Here is a 22737-nt window from a genome sequence, read left to right on the forward strand (position 1 = left end):
GCGCGGGTACGGCGGTGAAGCCCTGTGGCGTTCGGGCGGCGTCGATGCGTCGGTGAGACTTCGCTCTGCGAGTCCTGCTGCAGCTTGCTCTGCGCTCCTTGTCCGGAACGGGAGGAAGCTGAGCCGCAAACACACCTGTGTGTTTCCCTTATGCGGTGCGGTCATCGGGCTAACCCATCGCATCAACCCATCGTGCCCATCGCACCGACCCATCGTGCTGATCCGTTGGGTTGACCCACCGGGCTTACAGGGCATTTAGCAGAAGGCAAACACCCTGATAACCTTTCCTGGGACGTTTGTGGGAGTCTTCCCAGAGCCAAAAGAAAGGTAAAAGTGGATATTTTTAATTATGAACGAGGAAATCTACCCGAAGGGTGGAAGGACAGCGTAGCAGCCTGCTCTCCAGAGCATTCCGTGCGACCCCAGCTTTTCGCATGGAGCTCTACAGGCTCGAGATGAGTCAGTGCTCTGCAAGGGGAGCTGGGGCACACAGGATAGGCAGAGGGATGGGGCTGCACAGTGCGATGTGCTCCCACTGTGAAGAACTGTGGGCACCCCTGCAGAGCTTCGTCCCTCATCCAGCAAGATATTGAAACACAGCCCAAATAACAGAAGTAAAGCGCTTCTAGCCAAGGCTCAGTGTTCTTTTTATGCCCTTAAGTATCTTGCTGCCTGGGAAAGTTAGTCCTGCAGACCCTGGTCTGCCATGCTGTTTGGGGAGTGCAGGGGCTGGGCTGGGTGCTGGGCTGGGCTGGCTGTAGGACTCGCTGTAGGGCTGGGTGCTGGGCTGACTACACACTGCAGGCCCCAGTCAGGAGAATGAGGCAGAGCCATGTGAGGACAGCATGCGGTGGGGAGAGGCTGTGCTAGCATGGGCTGCTGCATTAAGTGAGGAGGAACCCAAACCTACATTTGAGGAAAAAGGGAAGGAAGGGAAGATGGGAGAACCACCTCCCTGAGCCACCTTTTCCTGAGGCATGAGCACTGCCTGACATCACTATGGCGATGGCTGAGACAGAAGCAGCCACATCTTCAGCTTTCCTCCTCCTCACTCCCACATGCGGGTCGTACCCTCCGGCTCCATCTCTCCCACCCCCTCTCTTCCTTTCCCACTCCCATCCCAGCTCTCATCCGGCAGGATCCCACAGCTCATTGCCTTGCTGGCAGGGATCCCGGGCTGCACACACGGCTTTGAGTCTGACGGGGGAAAAGGTGAGAAATGTTCAGAAGTGCTGCTGAGCTTTCCCTGGTGTCAGCAGATGAGTGCAGTGGAGGAGGAAAGGCCAGCTCATGGAGCTACCTCTGCTCTGCTAACTGAGCTGTCTCCTCTGTTTCTTAAAAAGGAGTGGGACCATAATGTGGTCACTCAGACCTCCACTGGTTACTAACTGGGCAAATAAACCATGCCATAAAGACGAGGTACTGAAATGCCGACTGCGATGGAGGAGTGCTGTAAGTGCTGGGCTGCAGGGCATGGAGGCAGGCCAGCACAGAGTGAAGGGCTTCACAGCACACACTGTCTCTCTGCAATGCCCAGCGTGGCAGGACTCACCCTGCTGCTGCTGCTCAGAGCATCCCAGGTGTGCTGCCAGGTGCTGCTTGCAGAAAGGCTGTGCTCCCAGGGCACTGGTTGGCCCGGAGCACCTGCTGCAGAGATGCTAACTTCATCTTCTAGCAATAATTTAGTTGATTTGCTGCTCTGTCCCCAGGTGAGGTGCACCCCGGGCTGCACTGCACAGCTATGAATTAGCCGAGGGGCAGCACTGTGAGGCTGGAACTGTGCTTAGGAATGAAGCGTAGGCCAGGCAGTGAGCCAGGAATAACAGAGAAGTCAGGGCAGCCCATCAGCCCCGCGCATCTCTGGGCTTTTTGAGCTTCAGGCCTCTAGGCTCCATTCTTTTATTCCTGGTTTAGATAAGCTCAGCACTGTGAGCAATATCTAATCTGCCTTCTGGGTTTGCAGCCGCTCTGAGCTGAGGCAGTCAATGAATCTGTTGTGTTTTATGGGCTCTTTTGTCTCAACCATCTTGTTTTAGGCAAGAGTATCGCCCTTGGACTGGAGCAAAACCATCCAAGCCCATAAAGACAAAGCAAGGCTTCATTATCCCAGATGACCATTTTGTTCAGGAGACAAGTTACAAGGCAGACTATAAGGTAATTAACACGTTTTTAATCCCAAAGTCAGTGTGGGTAAAGCCCAAAAATGCACATCTGGAATGTCTCATCTGTTAGGGGAGTGAGGTGTGCAGAATAAAGCCGTGCCCCACTGCTGGGTGCCCAGCCCTGGCTTCCAGAGGGACAGCCTGCAGCCCGCCCGCACCCAGCCTGAGAGCGAGGCGTGCATAAAGCAAATCTTTGCCTTGGAGAACGCGAGGAAGAAATGTTTAATCAGCAGATGGCAAAGTATGGCCTCCGCAGAGGATGGGTATGTGCAGCGATACCCACGGAAAGTGGGACACTTACCTCAGGCAAAAGAGAGCATTTGCAAACCTCACCGATGCTTCCCCTGTGCTCTGAGCAGCGTGGGCTGAGGGGGTGTTGGCAGCAGGGGCTGCAGGGGCACTGCCTCTGGAGGAGCACCTCTGTGCTGTGCTGCAGTGTGATATTGTGCATCAGGCAGCTGTAAGACAGCCAGCAGAGCTGCCCTGCCATCCCCGCTGGTCACAAACAGAGAAGGACTGGTGGGAGATGTGGAGGCTGGCAGCTGTCCTGGGCAGAGCTGCCATGAAATGGCAGTTCTCTATTCTTGGTGAAGTCAGGAGAGGGGCAGCAAAACATGTTTTAGTGGGAGATACTGGTGGTGGGTGGATGGTGGGAGTAGATGATCGTGGAGGTCTTTTCCAACCTTGGTGATTCTGTGATTCTAAGGCATGCAGCCCTCCTGTGCTTGCAGCCTACCGACAGGATCCCAAAGATGGGGTCCCAGAGGAACCCCACAGTCTCTACCACTTCTTAAGGAAGAGAGAGTGAAAAGTGAAATCCCAGACGGAAACACATGTCACCTAGGGCACTGTGCTACAGGCTGTGTAAAGACCCCACGTGCTGGAGCTGGAGATCCTCACAGCATCTTGGGCACAGGCAGCTAAGGAGGGGCATACAAAATTGAGTAGGTGACAAGGAACCACCATTTCTGATAGGAGTGAGACAGTGAGACTCCCCTTGGTTTACTCTTGGCCTTTTGGACTTCCCCTCTTGCCTGAAGCCCATGGCTTTGCCGACCAGGTTGGCTTTGCTGTCAAGCTGCCTGCAGGACTCGGAGCGCTGGCTGCCCTGCTGCTGAGCGGAGGACAGGTTGGCTGGGATGCCGCTTCTGTTCCTTAGCACGTCAGATGCATCCCCGGAGGAATGGAAAACGCAAAGCAGCTCAACAACAACAAACAGATCAATGGCTTTTTCCCCGTGGCCTCATCATTTTTGGCAGGATGGTGCTGTCAGAATCCTCAGCAGCCAGCAGGGTTTTCATTCTTTATGGGCAGATACCCCCAGTCCTGGGCTGAGCACGCAGCTCCTGTCTCAAATCTTTTGGGTTCTAATGCAGACACAGAGCACCCACCTGTTCTTCATTCTTAATACAACAGGTGCACCCACTAGGGTGAAATTTTGACTCCAGAGACACAAGAGTTTTGATCACTTCCATTATCTCTGCACGCTTCCAGAGCCGAGGTGCTCATACCCCACGAGGGTCCTTGCAGGTCTATAGCTGGCACAGCCAGCATTTGTAGGGCTCTGTTTTTGGGCACTGAGAGCCCTGGCAGCCTTCTCCCAAGAGCTGACATCCAGACGTGCTGCTCAGCTCCTTGCCTCCATCCAGCACCGGTCCTGCAGTGGCACGGCATGGTGTTTGCCTGTGGGCATCTGTGGGGAGGGGGCAGAGGTGGGCAGGATGCTCAGAGCCCCCGAGCTGTGCGGAAAACTGCACCCTGCATTGCTCTAATGCTGCTCTCCTCTCATCTCAGCAGATCCCGGAGGTGAAGACCAGGTTCTCCCCCAATCCTTCTGCTGTTTTCCAGGCGCCGTCGCGGATCCTCAACGTGTGACGCAGGGCCTTCCTCGCACCGGGCAGCGGCACGGCGCTGCTTCCGACTGGATGCGTCACTATGCAATTTGCACGAGGAGCGCTGGGATCAGAGAACCGACGTCAGCAGGAGCGGCTCCAGCGATCGGGGATGGGCACTGTCCTTCTGTGAGTGCGCAGATTGTAAAGCGCTCCATTCAGAGCCGGCAAAGCACGCGGCAAGGCGTGACCCGGTTCCTTAGGGAGCGGGTTCCTCGCCGTGCCAGCCGGCGGCACGATGGGAGGCTGACGGGGCAGCACAGCCAGCAAGGCGTGCAGCAACCCTCTGCTCTGCTGTGTGCAGCGGGAGGGAGAAGTCACAAACAGGAGCAAGAACTAAAACCAAACCCCAGAGCAGCGCGGGGCAGGGAGCACCTGCCTGACTTCTCAGCTCGTGGAGCTGCCTCCTGCACACACCTCGGCACCGGACCCCAGCACAAGGAGGGCTGTTCTGAACCCCCGGGGTTGCTGGAACCGCTGGCAGCTCCGCACTGCTGTGCTGGGGGGCTGTGTGTGCAGGGCAGCTGTGTGTGCAGGGCAGTGAGCGCACTGAGCTTCGGTGGGTGTAGAATACTTGTGGGGTGGATGTAAATATTGCACCTGGATTTTACCTAAAGCAGTTTGTGATCCTTTAAGGAAGAGGACGTGCTTCTACTTTTAATAAATGTTAACTCTTTGCATATGCAAGGTAGAAAGTTTTGCCTTGAAATGCCTACGTTTCTGCCTGCCTATTGGTGATGTTAATCTTAGTGCTAGGAGCAACCAGAAGTGAATGTTACTTAGAAACTCTTCTTAAAGAAAAATGTTAGCATAGAATGTATGACATCCCTCATTGCTAAGATAGGCCGTTTTCAGTGGCATTACTCTAAAGCTCATTTTTTTAGGTCAGTGTGGATCTAGCTTTTGCTGAGATATTGGAGGTGTGTTTTAAGAAACCATCCTTTTTAGCCTCTGTTCATCCAGACCCCCATGGTTTTAGTTGCTATCTCAGAGACTTACTGCAATATGACGAGTCTGCTCCTTAGTTCCTGTTTTTACCGATTATTTTGGAAAAAAGGATGCAAAACTTTTCCTTTCTACATTCAAAAGATACCAATACGTTGGCTAAAATGAAAGGCAACGCCTCAGACAGAATGATGAGAAAGGCATTAATCTGTGAGCACACGGGCTCATTACAGGGATTCTCTCTTCACGTTCCCCCAGCTGAGGCCAATGGCAGATTTAATGAGGTCTGAGGACTCTGCAAACATGCAACAGGTGCTGGTAACTGATAAGAAGAGCACTGGAAGCATTAGAGTGTGGATGTTACACAGGATTCATGCAGAAAGCATCTTCTCAGTGCATTAGGTGAGAATCTGGCTTTCCTGGCAGCAGTGAAAGTGAAGAGGTTGGTGTTGGCCTCTAGCCCTTGTTTTTGGGCCTCAGGATGTACAGTAACAGCAGTGCTTGCCGAAACCATTTTTCAGGAGGCTCATTTTTTCAAGAAATTGCACTCAAAGCATTCAAACTCAGCTAAAGGTTTTGCATGGCACGTTTCTAAGAAGAAGTGAATCTGCTCGATTAATCTCTTTGTAACGTTTTCAACTGTTTTGTTGTTTTGTTCAGTTTTGGTTCATTTCAATCTTGGATTTTATTATCAGAAAAAGTAAAAAAAAAAAAAAAAAAATTGCCTATCCCATCTATCTTGTTAATTCACCTATTTCTAAAAACATCAACCTGGTTGTAAACCAGAATATAATGAGCTTGTATTTTATCAAAGGGACTGGATTTAATTTAATAAATTAAGACATATTTTGGCTACTGGCTCCTTCCTAATGCTTCTTTACACTGTAAGACATGAGCACTCCAGCCTCCGCAGGATAGTGTGGCCCTGCATCCCCCACCTGCAGCACTTCCATGGCCCTTGGCACCTCCCAGCACCCCTCTCACACTGCTGTTTGCCTTCCCAGCTGCTCTGGGTTCATATTCACATCCAGCAAAGTTTTTCAACTCTGAGTTACACTTCAGGCAATGGTTGGTTATCTGATGCATGGAGAGATGTTCTTTAAAAGAGAAGTTTTATACCTGGAGCTCTGTAACTTACCACCTCCGGACCGTGGTTTCTGGTTTCATGCTGCTGTGCAGGGACAGCTGCTGTGAGGTCAGAACTCCTGCATGGCTGTGTGCTGGGGTGAAGCTCTACTATACCCCATGCCTCAGAACAACACTCATTGCCTGAGCTTGGAAAGGTCCCAGGCAGCACACTAATGACTGGTCTGTGTTTAACACAGAACAGCTTAGGTTGGAGGACCTCAAATATCATCCAGTTCCATCCCCCACTACTCCCCCCCCCAGCTCAGGCTGCCCAGGGTCCCACCCAGCCTGGCCCTGAGCTCCTCAAGGTATGGGGCACCCACAGCTCTGGGCAGCAGTGCCAGCAGCACCTTGCCCACTCGGAATAAAAAATGTCTTCCTAACACCCAACCTAAATTTCCCCCCTTTTAGTTTAAAGCCATCGCCCCTTGTCCTGTCACTATCAGCCTCTGAAAAGAAAGTGAGTTCCTCTCCTGGTTATAAGCTCCTTTTAAACACGGGAAGGCTGCAATGAGGTCTCCCCAGAGCCTTCTCTTCTCCAAGCTGAACAAGCACAGCTCCCTCAGCCTTTCTTCATAGGAGAGGTGCTCCAGCCCTCAGAGCACCTTAGTGCTCAGCAGGCCCTCCTCTGGTCCCACTCCACATTTCCTTTTATAAAACTGCATTTCTCTTTACACAAATTTCTTGGAAGCTGCAAGCTTCCTACCTCTGCCTTATTCATCCTGACTTGCCCTTTTCTGGCCCTCAGAGCACCATTCAATGCGGAGGAGCAGCCCGGTGCACGGCAGAAGGCCGCAGCTGTTCAGGCCAGAGCTGCGCTCAATGCAGTCAGCACAGTGCAGTCAGCACAGCGCAGCCTCTCGCAGCACCAGGGCAGCACGCAGGGACCATGAGTGCAAAGGACTTCACCTCCGTAGGCAGATGGCCCAGTGTCTCCCAGGCACGCATTCCAGCTCAGCCCGATGCTTCCAGGCCCTTGCTAACAGGGAAGGAGCAGAGCAGGACACAGATATGCCCACGGATTGGAGCCAGCTGGCAGCCATCGGCAGAGGCCCTTCTTGCCAGAAGGGATGGCTAATAAGGGAGCATAGGGAAAGCAGGAGAAGCGCGTGTCAGTGGGTAGAGCTCAACCATCATCATCACATTTCCACCACCTCCACAAGGCTGCCCTTTTGCTGCAGATATGTTTATGAACATGAGGGCAGGGCATTACAAAACCCCTTATTCTGTGGGCTCGGAGCAACTTACTCGGAGTGACAGGTACCAGTCAGACAAACCCATCACAGCTAATAAAAGAATTTATTGTAAACATATGTATCTTACACAATTATACAGTATAATACAGATAACATGAAGGATTCAAACACTCAGCATTACAAAGGGGCCACGTTTGTAGAGAGGTCTCTCACTTGTGCCCCCATCCCAAGCCATTCGCACAGGCACTTCTCGCCAACGAGATTTTCCTCCCACCACTTTTCAAAAGACATACTGCAAACATCTCCTACATCCGAAGCACTACGACAAATGTGTTATTTTCTAACAGATTTTATTTCTCTTCAACAAATGCTATCAATTATTAATGCAGCAGAATAGCCCGTAGTTGCTCTGAAACGCCTCAGTAGCAATCTGCGGTAGCGGCACTCTGCTGCAGAGCTGCCCCACGCCTCCCACACTGAAACTGTTCTTTGCAGAACAGCAGGACATGGGCGAGGACACCACGATTTGTAGATGCCCACACTGAGGCTTCTCAAGCGCTGCTCTGGGCACTGAAATCTCAGAGCAAAGCCCACAGGAGCCGGGGGCTGGGAACGCATGCGTCATTGCAGCAGATCCTAGCATGGCTGCATTTGCACAAAGGCTGTTTCCTACACACCCCGTCACAGCAACAGTGACAGATAGCTCCAAAACACCCTTTTGTAAAAGTTGTATCCAAGGAGGCTGGGCGCAGCACGGACTTGGAGCTCACATCTTATGAACAGCACAGGGCCAGCAGCCCCAGTTCCCCGCACTCCCCCCTGCACAGCTCAGACATAATCACAACCGCTCAGCCCCTTCGCACTGATCCCTGCAAAAACCAACACCAAGGGCTAAGCTGTGCACTTCCTGTGCTGGGCTCACCCCAACAAGCCAGGATTGTCCGCTGAATCCAGAGCATCCAAAAATAACATTTCCAGGGAACCCAAATCCTTCTTTGAACGCTCTTTGGATTTCATCCGTCAGTTTCCTAGATTCAAAGGCCAGGCTCTGCCACTTGCATTCAAGCAGACTCAGCTGCCCCATCGGCTCTCATGAACTAGGAAGGGGCCTGTCTGCAGACCTTGGCTTTATCCGCGTTGGAGGAAACAACAGCATCTCTTCTGAGGTACACAGCACCTTCTGCAGATCAAGAACTGCACCCAGCTGTCAGCTCTCCTTGGCAGCCTGAGATCACCACCCATCTTCCACAGATCCTGCATACAGCTGGCATTACCACATCTTCCAGCCCCAAAAAAGCACCAAAAGGTAACATTTTGAAGATTTATTCCCACTTCAGGCCAGAGAAGATAATTGCAGTTTAATGTTTATAAAAGGTTTTGTGCTGTCAAAGCACAGCACCAACAGGAGCAAGAAGCCTCAGTACATCCCTGTGAGGTAGGTTATCCTGCTCCCCATGCTCAGAGATGGGGAAACTGAGGCACAGAGTGATTAAATCAAAGGCCACGCAGCAGACCCAGCATAGATCAGAGCACTGGAGTCTCCGGCTGCTCGACCCACGCTCCACCCACCTGACAATGCTGCCTCACGCATCTGAGAGCATGATGGTCCAACAGGAGTCCCACCAACTTGCAATGGCTTACTCACACTATGAGCAAGCATCCAGGGGCTGGCAGTGGGAGAGAGCAGTCTGGGTGTTGTCATCAAAGCTTCCTTGAGAAAGGTGTCACAAGCCAGCCTGCAGACACATCTCCTGCAGCAGTGACATTCCTGAGACACAGAAGTCCTAGCACGAGTAGCAGAACTTCCTTGCAGTCAGGCTATCAGAGGAGGTCCCCATAAACAATAAACCTCTGATTTCTTTGACCTCATCAGGCTTCTGTGAATTCAGAACTTCAGTCAAAGTGACACTTGAGAATCCAAGCTGGCTCTTAGTGAATGTCGTCAGATCAGCACGGCAAGCTGGGCACATGCCTTCCAAAATTCACAGCAGCCTGGGGAGGCACTTGCTGGGCTAACAAAGGTTTCAGCCGATCCAAGCCCACAGACACTGAATACTGTACACACTCTTCACCTTTCTCATGCAGAAGCAGCCGTACCCATCTTACCAAGCCTGACCACGATTCACTCATATTGACTGAGCATGTGCCAGTCCACCCTCCTCTCTGAGGAGACTGAGAACTGTCAGATGGGACAGCTGCTCTGAAGGGGCTGGGAGTTACCTGCTTAGGTTGCACCCAGCTGAATAAGCAGACAACAAGCCCACCCAGCTGTATTCCCAGTCACACACACGATACTCAAGGAGGACTGGCAGAACTTGGTGGGACCATCAGCCTTCTGCTCCCCCACCTCAACCCTGAGCAACCAATCCATCCACTTGCTCAAATGACCCACCTTTAAAAGCTGACGTGGAATTCTCTCACTTTCCAAGTGACAGAGTAACTGTTCTGCCCACTGCATGGGGAACCAACTGGCACGTAGTATGCATCAAAAAGCATAATTTCTTTTAGTAAAAGAAAAAAAAAAAGTTTAATCTCATCAGTACAGTTCTTGTCAGAGGGCCCAGGACCGTGGAGCCTCTCATAGCTAGCAACTTGATGCAAACTGACAATGTTTGTTCAGCCACTGAACATACACTCACCAAGTAAACACTGACATTTAACAATGTGATTTGGAACAGAGCATCATTTTGTTGCATTAAGGTGCATCTTTAATTGGAGGTAAAAGATAGTAGCCCGATGCTATAAATGTATACAAGTGTCCTACTGGATTTGTCTTCCCAGCTTCAGTCATAAATTCACCTTTCCTGTAGCATCTTCGCTGCTCTGTTTCATTGTTCCTCATTTAGTATCTTCATGTGTTTGTTTGTGAGGAAGTCAAGAAAGGGAATATTACAGATGGCTTTGTGAATATTCATCACTGTGATCTCTCTAGGAGTCCTGCAGGGAATGCATCACAATTTTTTTGTAACACAAAGACATAAAGCAGCAAGTCACTACATTTACTAATGGGGAAGAAAAAAATGCAAATCAGAAACAGGATAAAAAAAATCAGGTGCCAGAGGAACAGACCAAAACAAGACATTAAAATCTCATGGCACAGAAGAACCACTCCCAAGTGGCTGTGGGAAACATCTTGGGCACTGGCACAGTAAAATGAAGTGCCAATTTACATTATATATATTGAAGCACATATTAATAAAGTTTTTATATTCTATACAGTGATAGTTAAACTAAGCACTTTCTCACTGACCTAATTCTTCTAATTCCATGTTGCCAAACATGAATCAAATGCAATCCAATGGTTATCATAAAAATCACTCAGTATCTGAGCCATAGAAGAGCATATCCATGAAATACACTCTAGAGTGTTTTTCATCAAGATCAACAGTATCTGGGTTGTTAAAGTCCTAGCAGACCATGGGAAAGTTCATGGTAACCTCAGCTGGATAGGGGACGATCCTTCCATTATGGCTCAGCTAAAACAAGTTATCTGCCTCTGAGCGTGGCAATACCAGAGAATCCTGCCTCAGTTTTTAATGTCTACTCCTTTGCCACTATGAACTTGATGACACCCAACCCCTCCTAAGGCCTGCATCTTCCCAGAACCCAGCTCACGCACACACACAGTCCCACAGCATGGAAATCCCTCGCTCGTGTGGTCTGAGCCATACAAAATCTGACCCAATTCCTCACGCAGCTCCATGTTTTGTGCTGGCATTAAGTGGCCCAAGTGCTGTACCTGTTGTGAGGAGCTGTCTGATATGCCACTGCCAGTGCCTGCCGCAGAATGTCACTCATCAGCTGTTCAGTGGCCTGTGACAAAAGGCAACATTAGGCGACAGCATTAGGCAAAGAAGAAAGCAACATGCTTTTTGCTAGAGCATCAGTATAACCAAACATCTAAAGATGTGGCTCGCTTCAGTCCTGCTTGAAGCCAGCAGGGAGCAGGTCAGGACACCCAGGAGGCTTTCATTAGCACAGCACTAAGGACTGGGTATTCAACAGAAAGAGGCCTATAGCTGCACGCAGCTCATGACTGCGACTGCCCAGCCTGGTTCTCTCTGCACCCACAGAGCACCTGTGCACTGCAGGACGGATGAATGCCAGATCTGGTCTGCATTTCAAAGGCCACTCACACACCAAAGCTCCATACACGGCGGACAACAGATCTTCTCTTGGGACTCAGCATTGCTTGTTAGCTCTTCCCTTTGCCCACCAGGTTTGCTTCAGGACACTTACACAAGAACTGCCCACCCTGGACTGCAGACTGCAGACACACAGCGACTGTATGCACTGCATACTTGGCTCAGGCAACATTAATCTGGGCTACTGGCTTTTCTGAGCCTGTCTCAAGATCAAAGCAGAAGTTTCTGGGATTTTTCACGCAGAAAAGCTGAAGTATAACTCAACAATTATACTGGAGCATTCTGATGGTTAAAGCTGTGTCTAAACCCAGATATATCCATAACTGACTTCAACTGTAGTAAGAAACAGTATGAGTAGAAGTGTGCATACACACATACATACGAGGTAACCCGGAATCAGTGAGCTTTTAGAAAACCAATCTGCTGATCAGCAACAGTCTGCATAAACATCAAAAGTCATCTTAGGCTTGAAATACAACAGAGCACTTCTAAAAATAATCTGCTTTAGCCTTCAGCCCAACCCTGAGAACTCTAACTCCAGAGACTGTTTTTTACCAAAACTTTGAACAGAATGTTTCTCTGAAATTGAGTATGACAGGCTTCTCATACATGGGAGAATTGCTGCCGACTTCAGGCATTCAGTGGTCTCCCAGTAGAGACAACACAGGCAAAAAAAACCTCAACAGTATTTAGGAAAAAACAGCTAATCCTCTTATAAAATACTCAAGTCTTAAATAACGCTGGCAGATTTTTCCCCTTACAGTTCTGAAAGGTAGGACAAATAAGGAGATAATTCCAAAGTTAAAGAGAAGCCAGTATCTTACTGGAGGTCAGAATCTGCAAATCACTATCTTGTGTCCAAGTCAATAGATCAGTTAGGAATCTGGAAACACACACACAGAAATACACAATTCTCTTTGTCCAGCTACGTATCTTTCTATATGTGCACACACACTGACATCAGACTCTGCATCTCTTCTGCATATTACTTTGGACAGTCCATTTTTCTTCCTACACTGCTGGGTTAACACAGTCATAGAAAGTTTTATTGTGAAGTAACTTCTTACCTTTAAAATCATATCTTCTATGACTGATGCATAAACATTCCTTTGTACCTCAGCAGGCTGAAAGGAAATTCCTATCTATAAAACAGAAGAAAAAAAGAGAGCACATCAAATAACACAACTCACATTTTGCTACAGAACAGATGACAATGATATAACAGAAACAATCTATGATAAAGGGTATTTAAAGCCCAAGTGAGCAGGCTCCCCACTGCTTTCCAGTAGTATCATAATCTCATTTAATTAAAAAAAAAAAAGTCTGGAGAAAGTGAAGCTTGACCACTAGAGCAGCCTGCAAAAATGCCTCTCAACACAAGAAAAACAGAAGCAGATTTCTACATTTGTTGCAGGAAATCCACACAGAAAATCAATTATACTTGGCACTTTTGGACTGCTAATAAAAGTTCCACTTTAAAACTGTACATATATTCAGTCCATGTGTTCATACGCTTTCCCATACATAATTATGACAACTGTAACAGCTCTAAACAGTACTGGCAAAATAATAGCTGTGTATCAGAAGGGTTTCACCACTGAGCCTCACTGCCCAGCTGGGCTCCCAGCATGCCTGCACCCTTGACACCTTTTTGCCTAGATGATGGGCATGCTGCTAACCAAGGCTTTGTCTCTTCAGTGTCAGCATTTGAGGTGGAGAGTTTTCTTTTTTATCCACAGTTGCTGCAAGGAAACTTTCCCCATCTCCCAGCAGAGAGCAATCCTTCCTACAAGCTATGTAAACCACCTTCCCCCTTTGCTTCCTGCTGTGAGATAAGCCCACCCTCTCCCTCTTTTGCTCTAATTTGAATGAGGGAAGTGGGGAGGAAAATTGAGTTGTAGAGAAGTTTGCTGTGATCTTTACAGCACCCCTTCCTAGGCGCAGCAGGGGTTCAAGCCGAAAGATTTCACAAGATGGGCCAGGAGGCATTCTATGCTAGTGCATAGCATGAGCTCTTCCCTCATTACCTCTTGCTTCCAGGCTCCCAGGCTAGCCTTTCCAGCACTAAGCCTTGCAGCATGGCTACTCTGATCTCCCAATGCTCCACTTCTGCCAGCACTGACCAGCAGCATTGGAAACCAGACAGTCAGATTTAACAAAGCCTTCACAAAACCTTGATAAAGGATCCAGGGGCCCCTACAGATGAATGCAAGCCAACTAAATAATAAACATAAGGCCACAACTAGTTGAGCAGCAGTCCTTATTAGCTTTAGGATTCACTTATTACCTTCTCTGCTGTGTCTCTCACAAACTCTGATGCAGGCAAGGAAGCCAAATAGAACTTCATCTCCTCTTGTTTCTCCTCCTGTTCTTTTTAATGTTTATTTTTAAAGGCTCACTGAAGTTGAGAACATCTACTTCCTCTTCATGCTCGGGTTCTTGTTTCAGAAACTGCTGCAGTTGCTCTAGTTTTCGGCACAGATCCTCACCACTGCTGTAAGATGAAGGGTATTCTGAAAAAGAAGCAATCAATTAGACAAATGATATATTATGGAAAGCTGCTTACAAACAGATGCACGTGCAAAGTATGATAAGAAATTCTGATAATTAACAGTTATTTTTGTAATTCCTGTCAAACATACGGATGAACAAAAAAGCAAAATGCCATTGAGAACTTTCTCATTACGCCCTCATTACGCTCTCGGTGCTCCCTCTCATCTGCCCCACACCAATCAAGAAGGCTGCACTTCTAACAAGACAACCCCTGAAGCATTCTCAAAGAAGCTTTCTGACAGCTGTCCAGACAGCCTGATGCTCCTCAACCTGCTCAGAGACCTGGATTTGTACAGTGTAGGCACCACACAGCACTACATCACTTTTTACACTGTGACAAGTACAGTCATATATATGCATTTTTGTTTGAAGATAATTTAGAAGACAGATTCCCAATGAAATTACAGAAGGTTAAGAACACTGAGCTTTGAGAAAGGGATTACAGGTGAAACAAGGAAGCTTCACTGAGAGAATGGCCGAAACCACAGATGTATGCTTAACACAGACTACAGCTGAGTACTGAGATCCCAGAACTCTAGTGCTATACCTGTAGAGCTATACAGGCTGCAGTAGCACCATGTGAAGCTTCACACAGGCCAATTCACCACACTTCTGGAGTTAGACTAACCCCCACCTGTGCTTCACACTGCTGCTGTCAGACAATCTTTTGTACCTGAAGCTAATACACAGTTTGCACAGCAAGTCTTTGAACAGAGGCCACTTGCCAATAACATGCAAATGATTACACTGCAGGTCTGGAATTATCTCTCTTAATGTTTTTCTGCACACTGGGTCTCAAAGGGCACCCAAACACAGTGAAATCCAGAAGAGGTTCTACAGAACATAAGGTTTGGTAGGCAGAAGGGACAGCTTCACTTACACACTTGCTTGCCATTTCAACCTCCAATTTATGTTATTCCAGAGTGAATTTAAAAAAAAAAAGCCAAAAACACAAAACAAAAACAACAACAACAAAACAAATCAAACTCAAAGTAAGAAATCTCTTCTCCTGAAAAGGCAGCCTGTAGGTGAGCACACCCATTCTTGGGCCGATTTCACCAACAGTGCCTGTGGCAAAAAGGAGTTCTCTGTGCCTGCATGCTCACCTGGCTCGCTGTCTATCTGTGTCAGCACATCTTCAATGGAGTCCTCATCGTTTCGCAAGGTCTCAGGGTCAGGAGGAGTGTAGCCATGGCATCGACACCACTGCACCACGTGCTTTGTCTTCAGGGGTGTAATGCTGTGAAACCTGGGGTGCTTCTCTATGATTTCCTGCAGAATCTTTCTCACAGTCATTGCTCGTTGCCACTGTGACAAACCAAGGGGAAACTTATACTAGCTGAAACGTTTATGGCTGGATTATGACCTGAAACATGATTTTCTCGAAAGTAAGGGTGACAAAGAAAGACCAAAAGCAAATGCAAGAGACTATCCTAATCTTTGCCAGTTCTGGGCAGGTCACTGAAACTCTTCCTCATCCAACCTAAACAAGGAAGAGTGACATACATTTACGGGGGCCCAGACATACTTGCCTTGACTTGAATTGTCTCCTCTCCTAAATAACATTTTAAGATGCATAATGAAAGCAATCCACTAGAGCAAACAATGCTTCCCAAAATTTTGGTTTAACTTTGTTGACTTACGTTTGCTACAGCACATGATCTTACCAGTTTTACCACCTTCCTTGTAGGTCCACAGCAAAAGGATAAAACTACTACAAAACAGGAGGAAACAGCCAGAATACAGACGGATCCAGATTAACTATCTATTGCTGTTGAACAATTTGTGACAAAGCATTTCAGTACTAGTATTCTCAGATTCTCTTCTGATGGAAAGCAGCCACAGTCTCACAAAAAAGTGGACAAATTACATGGCGAAAACTCCCATGCCCATAACGTGCCACGAAGGAATGATGAGGATAAAGTAGCAATACATGCAAATTTGCAAAAATTATGTTTTTTAAAATATTTCAGAAACATCTAACTTTGAATTAACTGGAAGATAACCTTCAGAGTCCCTTCTGCCTGAGGAAGGCTCTGAACAACAAACTGGAGCACTACCCAAAGATCAGTAAGGAGTGCATCCACTTCAAACGCAACAAATTGCTTCAGAAAACAAGGGCAGCCAGCAGTAAGGAAGGTTCTGTAACTCAGAAATCCCTCTTGTTTCACTAATGACTGCTTACAAAACAACAGAGAAGAGGATTACCTCGGCTGCCCTCCTCTTCCCAATATTCCAGCTGTAATACTGTTCCACTGAACCGGCACAATAAGAGCTTACATCTTCACCTAGAAAACACAAAACCAAAAACAGAATTAGGTTTTACTAAGTTCAGTAAAGTAAGTTCTACTTTCGATGCTGTTTAGTGGCAAGAAGGAGCATGACTCTGCTTCAGGACCAAGGACTAACTTACAAATGCTGCTCTGAGACCAGCACAGATGTGTGCAGCACACACAGTTCTCTGGATGTAGAAACAGCATAATTCTGGTCAGGATACACAGATATCTGTGGCTATGCTATATGTGGTTAAGCTTCTTCTCCACTCCCCCCAAGATGTAACAGTATAGACCTGTAAGTCTGTCTTATTGGTCAGACTCTGTGTTCCACTGGAAAATACACAGACATCTATTGGCCAACAATTTACAATAAACACAAAACATTTAAAACACTTCATGGCAAACAGAAAAGGATGGGGCTCAAATCCCCTGTAATGAAAGCCACATTGCACTGCCTGCTTCTACTTTGCTGTCTGCACTCATCTTGAGAGAGTCTGCATACCTGGGGTCCAGGAACACTGTTCAAAGTGCATTAATTACCAGGAAAGAAGGAGCTTTTCAGTTACGTATGTGAGGAAGAGGAATACAGTTATAAACATTGAATGTTTCAGTGTAAGCTACCACCTTCTGTTAAAACAAAGAAAAAACATAAAATAAATAAATTCCAGTGTTGAATTTTGAGCTGTTGCCACATTTGAAAGTATTTCTGAAACCCTGGCAATAAAAAAAAACTCTGAAAATAAAAAGCAAAGCCTTCTCATCCACCACTTACTTTTTTCAGCAATTAATGGAACCTTCTTCACTATGGCTGTTAAAAGCTGCTGGGTGTTCTCCAAATATTCTATGCTGCAAGGGATAAAGAGAATCACAATGAAGAACGCTGTTGGAAGTAATGAAACATACGCAAAATGTTCCAAAATCACTGCAAGTCCATGGTCCCAAGGCATTGAACAGTACTAACGTGAGGGTAAACTTATGTTCGAAGAGGGTATTCCAAGCAGCCCTTCCTCTTTCTTAAGCATCCACACCTGCAGCTTCATTTGTCAAGCTGAAGAAACTTAAGACAGCCTTTTTTGGGCAGGCTTGGAAGAAATCCCTGCATCTCGTAAGATGCAACAGTATTTTGAGGGATAAGCAGCAGCTTATTGTTAGTACAAGCTGTCCCATGAGGAATGTGGGATAGTGCATGGGATTCTGCTTTGTACTGAAAGACCACTCAGGAGTACTTCCACGAATACAGCATTGGATTTCATCAGTGAAACAAAATAGTCCCATTATATTTATCTAATTCCAATTCTGAACCAAGGCAGCTGGCATACTGGGTAATTACAGAAATATATGACCTTATCAAGACTAGAGCAGCAAGAAGAGAGACCGTTCTACTTATTTCAGCTGCTCCCTTGTTAATCTGCATTTTACCGGGCACAGTTTGACCTCGGTAAGAGCACAGAACAGCAATGGGAATTGTATAAGCAGGGGATGATAAAAGAGGTTTTAGCAGCTTGAGATTTAGCAAACCCCATAAGAACGGCAAATCTTTAATTGTATTTTTTTTCCCTTTCCAGAAGCCCTGAATACAAATCCACTAACAAAGAAATTGTTTCAACTCTCTGAAACAAATGCTGGCCAACAGGATTAGTACCGATAAAACAGCACACGTGACAGAAGATTTCACGTCAGTGTCAAGCTTCTAACAATGCTGCATGAATTCCTAGGGACACCTCCATCTCCCCTGGAATTTCTAAGATCAGAAATCCATGCAGACAAACAATTACTTGATAATGTAGTTCCCAAGTTCTGAATTCTCTTCTGTTTTCACTGCTGCTTGCCCTTCCTGAGTACCCACAGAAGTACAGTTTTGTCCCGTTGAATCAGGCTCCATCTTAACTTTAAAGAAACAGAACATGTTTCAGAAGACAAAAGCAGCCATCAGCTTAATAAATGTGTTGAGCGAGACTCAATAATACCAGATGTCTTACATTAAGTAACATCATTTCTTGTTTGCATTCTACTTGCTACACATGAAGAATATATACCCTTCAGCTGTGCTAACAGAAAACCACCACAGCAGGACCAGCTCCCCCTCCAAATCTCAACATTTTCATATCTCATCCCTTTTAGAATACATGCATGTGCACAATAAGTCATTGATGTTTTGCACACGACTGACTGAACTGCTTACAGATGTATGCCAGTCTTCCGGTAAGCAAGTAGCTGACAGAAATCTGCTAATGGTTATAGCAAGAAGTGGCACTTTCAAGTGGCACCAGTGAATTTTCTCACATCTACAACAGAACTCAGGAGCAGCAGAAGAGAGATGTTCAGCTCAGAACAGCCAGACAGCCTGGTATTCACCTGGGATGGGACACACAACAGTTCTGCAATAAGAGAACTTTCAGCTCTGGCAATGCGTAATGCTGGAACGTTGTGCAGGTGTGTGGATGTGACTGTCCACTCAGCCTAATGCATTGGCACGAGGCAGAAATAGCACTGCTGTTTACATTCTCCAGTAAGTTTGAGCACAGTCACTATCACAGTCACTGCTGTCCTCAGAATAAAGAACGTGTTTGCTCAGTGCATTTCTGCAGTGACAGATTGAAAGAATGAATGTTTACTGCACTCACAGTAGCCTTACAGAACATCATCATCTTTCCTCCATGTATTTATGGGTTTTGTCAAGGAGGAAGTAACTGTTAATTTCCCAGCCCCCAGATGCCATTTTACACTTCATTTAAACCCTGCTAACAACAGAAATACAAGAAACCACAGTCACAGGGTCTGCTTTCAGAGCCAGGCCTCCCACACAAAGCAGCAGTGAACATTTCCACTGCTTATCTTACTGAGAAACTCTGTGTTACCTTTAGTGATGGATGCCACAGAGGGACTAGAGACAGCCATACTTGCTGATGTGACAGCTGTCACAGCTGAAACTTTGCTGGTAGAAAGTGACTGTATCACTGGAGAGGAACAGGAAACAGTTAGGACAATAAAGGAAGAAAAAAAGGAAGCTCTGACAAAAAACCATACTGAGAATCAACAAAATATTTGCAATGCAAATTTTAGGGATGAGCCTCCTTGCTTGTTTTCTTCTATCTGTAACCTCGGACCACTTTGGCCAACAGTGACCAAGAGCTACTCTGTGTCAAAGGGGATTTTCAAACACCATCTGTCATCCTCCTCTGCCCTTTACCTTTGTTCATAGGCATGAGTATTGTCTGAACACCTCCAGAAGCTGTGTTAACACCGAGCTGTTTAAGCTGGCTGGGAACTGTCAGAACAGCCTGCTGTGGACTAGACTGATTTGAGTGGATTTTTAGCAACCCTGTAAGAAGAATGGAAGACAAAATGTTAAATAAAACACACCATTTTGCTTATCTCCAGTTATTTCTCTCCCTTTCTGCCTGAACTAGGATGGCACTCAATTAATAAGCCACAGTTCAGTGAACTGTCTGCCTGACAAATTTCTGCTGACATGGATGATTGCTGAAGTGCTGGGTTGCCTTATATGCTGCACAGCACCGATATTTGTGAAGGCAGTTTCCTCATTATTGAATGAATCTTAAACAAATGCTGATGTAACACAAACTTTTCGAACGAAGCAGGCTCAGCACAGAGCTGAACACTCTTATCAGAACAAGACAAAATTAGTTGAGCATGACTTGCAGCTCTCCTCTCCTTTCCTTGTGCTCAAGTGCCCGGTGAGCCAGCGACCAACAGCTCTGCTGTACTCAGCCCCTTGCTGTGCTTTGCCAGTGCCACACACACCTCTGCAGTTCAGCTGCAGGTAGTGGAGCACAACCAACCACACTTCCATGAAATGATGAACCCAAGCCTCTGCAGAGGGCCTGATGAAGAAGATACCTGAACTGAGTGTCCCGTGTCTTTGCTACGGGCACTGAGTACATCTGTACGGATGGCTGACCAAGCTATGAAGCATATCAAGGGGAGGAGTGAACAAAGCACTGATTTTAGCCAGGGCTAAAACAACAGGCAGGACATTCTGGTATCAACAGCATCCCATCACCTTGGTGGAAACCAGCACAGCTCCAGACTGTGCCATAGGGCAACGAGTGAAGAGCACTCAGCTCCTGCTCCCTAGCTCTCTCCTCCACACTAATATTGTGTATGGGCCTAAATCCATCATTTCCACTAGTAAACTAGCTATTTTCTGTACAATTTTATTTAACGTTCTGATTAAACAAACTTCTATTCAGATTATGGGCATTTAACAGGCTGCTATTTTAGACATTTGTGAACACCATATTTCACAGTAGTAATTTATACTCATAAATTGCTTCAAGAAAGTTTCTATTCCCCTTTTAATATCTCACTATTGCTTAAGAAGTGTAACTGCATTCCAGTTAGCAGACGTGCAAGGGACGGTGAAGACATCCCTTGGTTTTGAAAGACACATAGTTGAGACATTGAACACTGGGTTAACCTAGCACTGCCAATTCAGTTTTACACATTACAGTCCAACGTAAGACTCACTTAAATACAAGCCTATGTTTTTAGAATGAAATCTATAATGCTACGCATTTTGGCAAAACCTTTTCTTCTACCTCTGACAGATGGGAATCCAGATGATACACTCTTGGACCTATACAGCAGCCTTAATCTGAAAGCTATTTAAAATGGCACATTTCCAACAAAAAGCCTTTCTACTTTGTTTGGAAAAAGGAAAATGTTCAACTGCTTGTTGCAGAATTGCAGCTTCCGTTATTTATTCCCAAGCTTTGGAAAACACAGAGTGATGAAAGAAGGATGACTTTGGAAGTCTGTGTACAAAGGAAATGAGAAGGGCTGTTTTAAAGACACTGTCACATAGTAAGTGACGTGAAGGGCCTCTCCCTTTTTTCTATTATTTCTATTTTTCCTACTCTTCTCCTTCAGTAAGAAGCAACTTCGAAGGAACACTCCAGGAGGTAAATCAGAAGGTAAAATAAAATGTTCTGATTTTAACTCATGATGATCAAATTAAACCTGCTATATTTGCTCTCCATAATGCAGAAGATACTGCAAGACAATAAAACTAAAGGAAAACAACACCCTACATACAGGCAGTCCGTCTTTATTGCCTCATCTTTATTAATTTGACACATTCCAGCTCAGATCTACCTCATTGGACTCAACTGATTTTTTTTTTACTTTAAAATATTCACTTCCCCTCTTAATCAAAAACTCTCTCCTTTCCAACCCAAACAGAATGGATGCAAAGCCTCAGAGCCAAGATCTGCTTAAGCAGCTCCTTCAGCTTCAGTGGAGGTTCACTTTCACAACTTGAATTGAGACTGCAGCATCTCTGATAACCTGACAGTTTCAACATCATGGTACACTGTATTCTTGAACACATGAAAGGCACCACCTACAGAGTATTTGGAATGAAAGCTAAAATTTGCCTCCAATACTGATGGGCATCTTGCACTGCTATTTGCATCAGATGCAGTCAGTGCACTTTATTAGGATGCCAACTCTTTGGCTAAGACAAGATACAGCTTAGAAAGTGTGGCTCTAGTTTCACCCATTCACAAATGCAGATGCCTCTACATACTTCTTTTTACACTGTAGACACCCAAAGAACTTATACTCAATTCTAATTTTATAAAGGCAAGGCACAAATGGAGCTTAATACCTGATACTGCAGCTTTTCCAGTCACAGGCGTTGATGCAGTCACCAGAGAAGCAACACTTACAACAGCAGAAGTAGCAGCTTTGCTCGCTACTGATGAAGCAGACTGGGTCTGGTTTATACAGACTTGGTGTTGCTGTCCAGATGTCTTTGCTGCAGGAGCTCCAGAAGATGATGAACTGGAACCTGCATTATCTATTTGCTGCATAAGGAAGAAAGCAGTAATGTTCCTTCTCATCTCATAGATGATTCAACAATAAGCAAGAAGAAGGAATATCTAGAAATAGCAAAGGCAAAAGCCTTCACCATTAAGAAACAAATTCACAAGCACCTATCCAAAAGTCTATACACAATGATGGTAAGTGTAGAATAGGAACAAATAACATTATGTCGTGCACCCCAGAACTGCTTTGATGGTACCTGGAGCCAGCCCCCTTACCAGCAAGCAGGTAAACCTCCAGATGAGCAATCTGGCCCAGGAATATTTCCCCACTGCTCAAAAGTCCAGGAGAGAAATGGAGCTAACCTGTTAATGCAGGTGTCTCCACTGACTCACACAGGAAGTCACGTTTTTGTTACAATGTCAAACACTGCCTAAATCCTCTATATACTTCCTCTCACTGAAAGAAGTTTGAACAGGAATAACATTGATCTTTAAGATAATTTGCACATTACGCACTGCCATGGTTTTTGCCATTTACTGGCGAGTAAAACACCTTAACTTCACAGAGACTATAGCTCTTCTGCTCTTCAGTTAACAAAATTCATCTAAATGAGTATGGCTGACACACGGAGTGTTATTGTTTTGGTT

General features: G+C 46.3%; 1 protein-coding gene and 1 long non-coding RNA gene across 2 annotated transcripts in view; one reads left to right on the forward strand and one right to left on the reverse strand.

Moving 5' to 3' along the window:
* Positions 1 to 6: 6 nt before the first annotated feature.
* LOC104912517 lies at positions 7 to 5854 on the forward strand. The gene is made up of 3 exons (XR_002118391.1): positions 7 to 327; positions 2037 to 2154; positions 3957 to 5854. It is a non-coding gene; the product is annotated as an uncharacterized LOC104912517 (long non-coding RNA).
* A 1553-nt stretch (positions 5855 to 7407) lies between these two features.
* Positions 7408 to 22737, reverse strand: part of YEATS2 (YEATS domain containing 2) — a 44681-nt gene continuing 29351 nt past the window's right edge. Inside the window, 12 exon segments of the mRNA XM_031555092.1 lie at positions 7408 to 10260; positions 11063 to 11136; positions 12536 to 12610; positions 13756 to 13844; positions 13847 to 13981; positions 15128 to 15329; positions 16230 to 16309; positions 17070 to 17143; positions 18073 to 18184; positions 19156 to 19254; positions 19488 to 19619; positions 21930 to 22128. Coding sequence (XP_031410952.1) covers positions 10152 to 10260; positions 11063 to 11136; positions 12536 to 12610; positions 13756 to 13844; positions 13847 to 13981; positions 15128 to 15329; positions 16230 to 16309; positions 17070 to 17143; positions 18073 to 18184; positions 19156 to 19254; positions 19488 to 19619; positions 21930 to 22128 — 1380 coding nt within the window. The 3' untranslated portion in view covers positions 7408 to 10151.

Source organism: Meleagris gallopavo, chromosome 11 (assembly GCF_000146605.3).
Source record: "Meleagris gallopavo isolate NT-WF06-2002-E0010 breed Aviagen turkey brand Nicholas breeding stock chromosome 11, Turkey_5.1, whole genome shotgun sequence".
In the NCBI taxonomy this organism is placed as follows: Eukaryota; Metazoa; Chordata; class Aves; order Galliformes; family Phasianidae; genus Meleagris; species Meleagris gallopavo.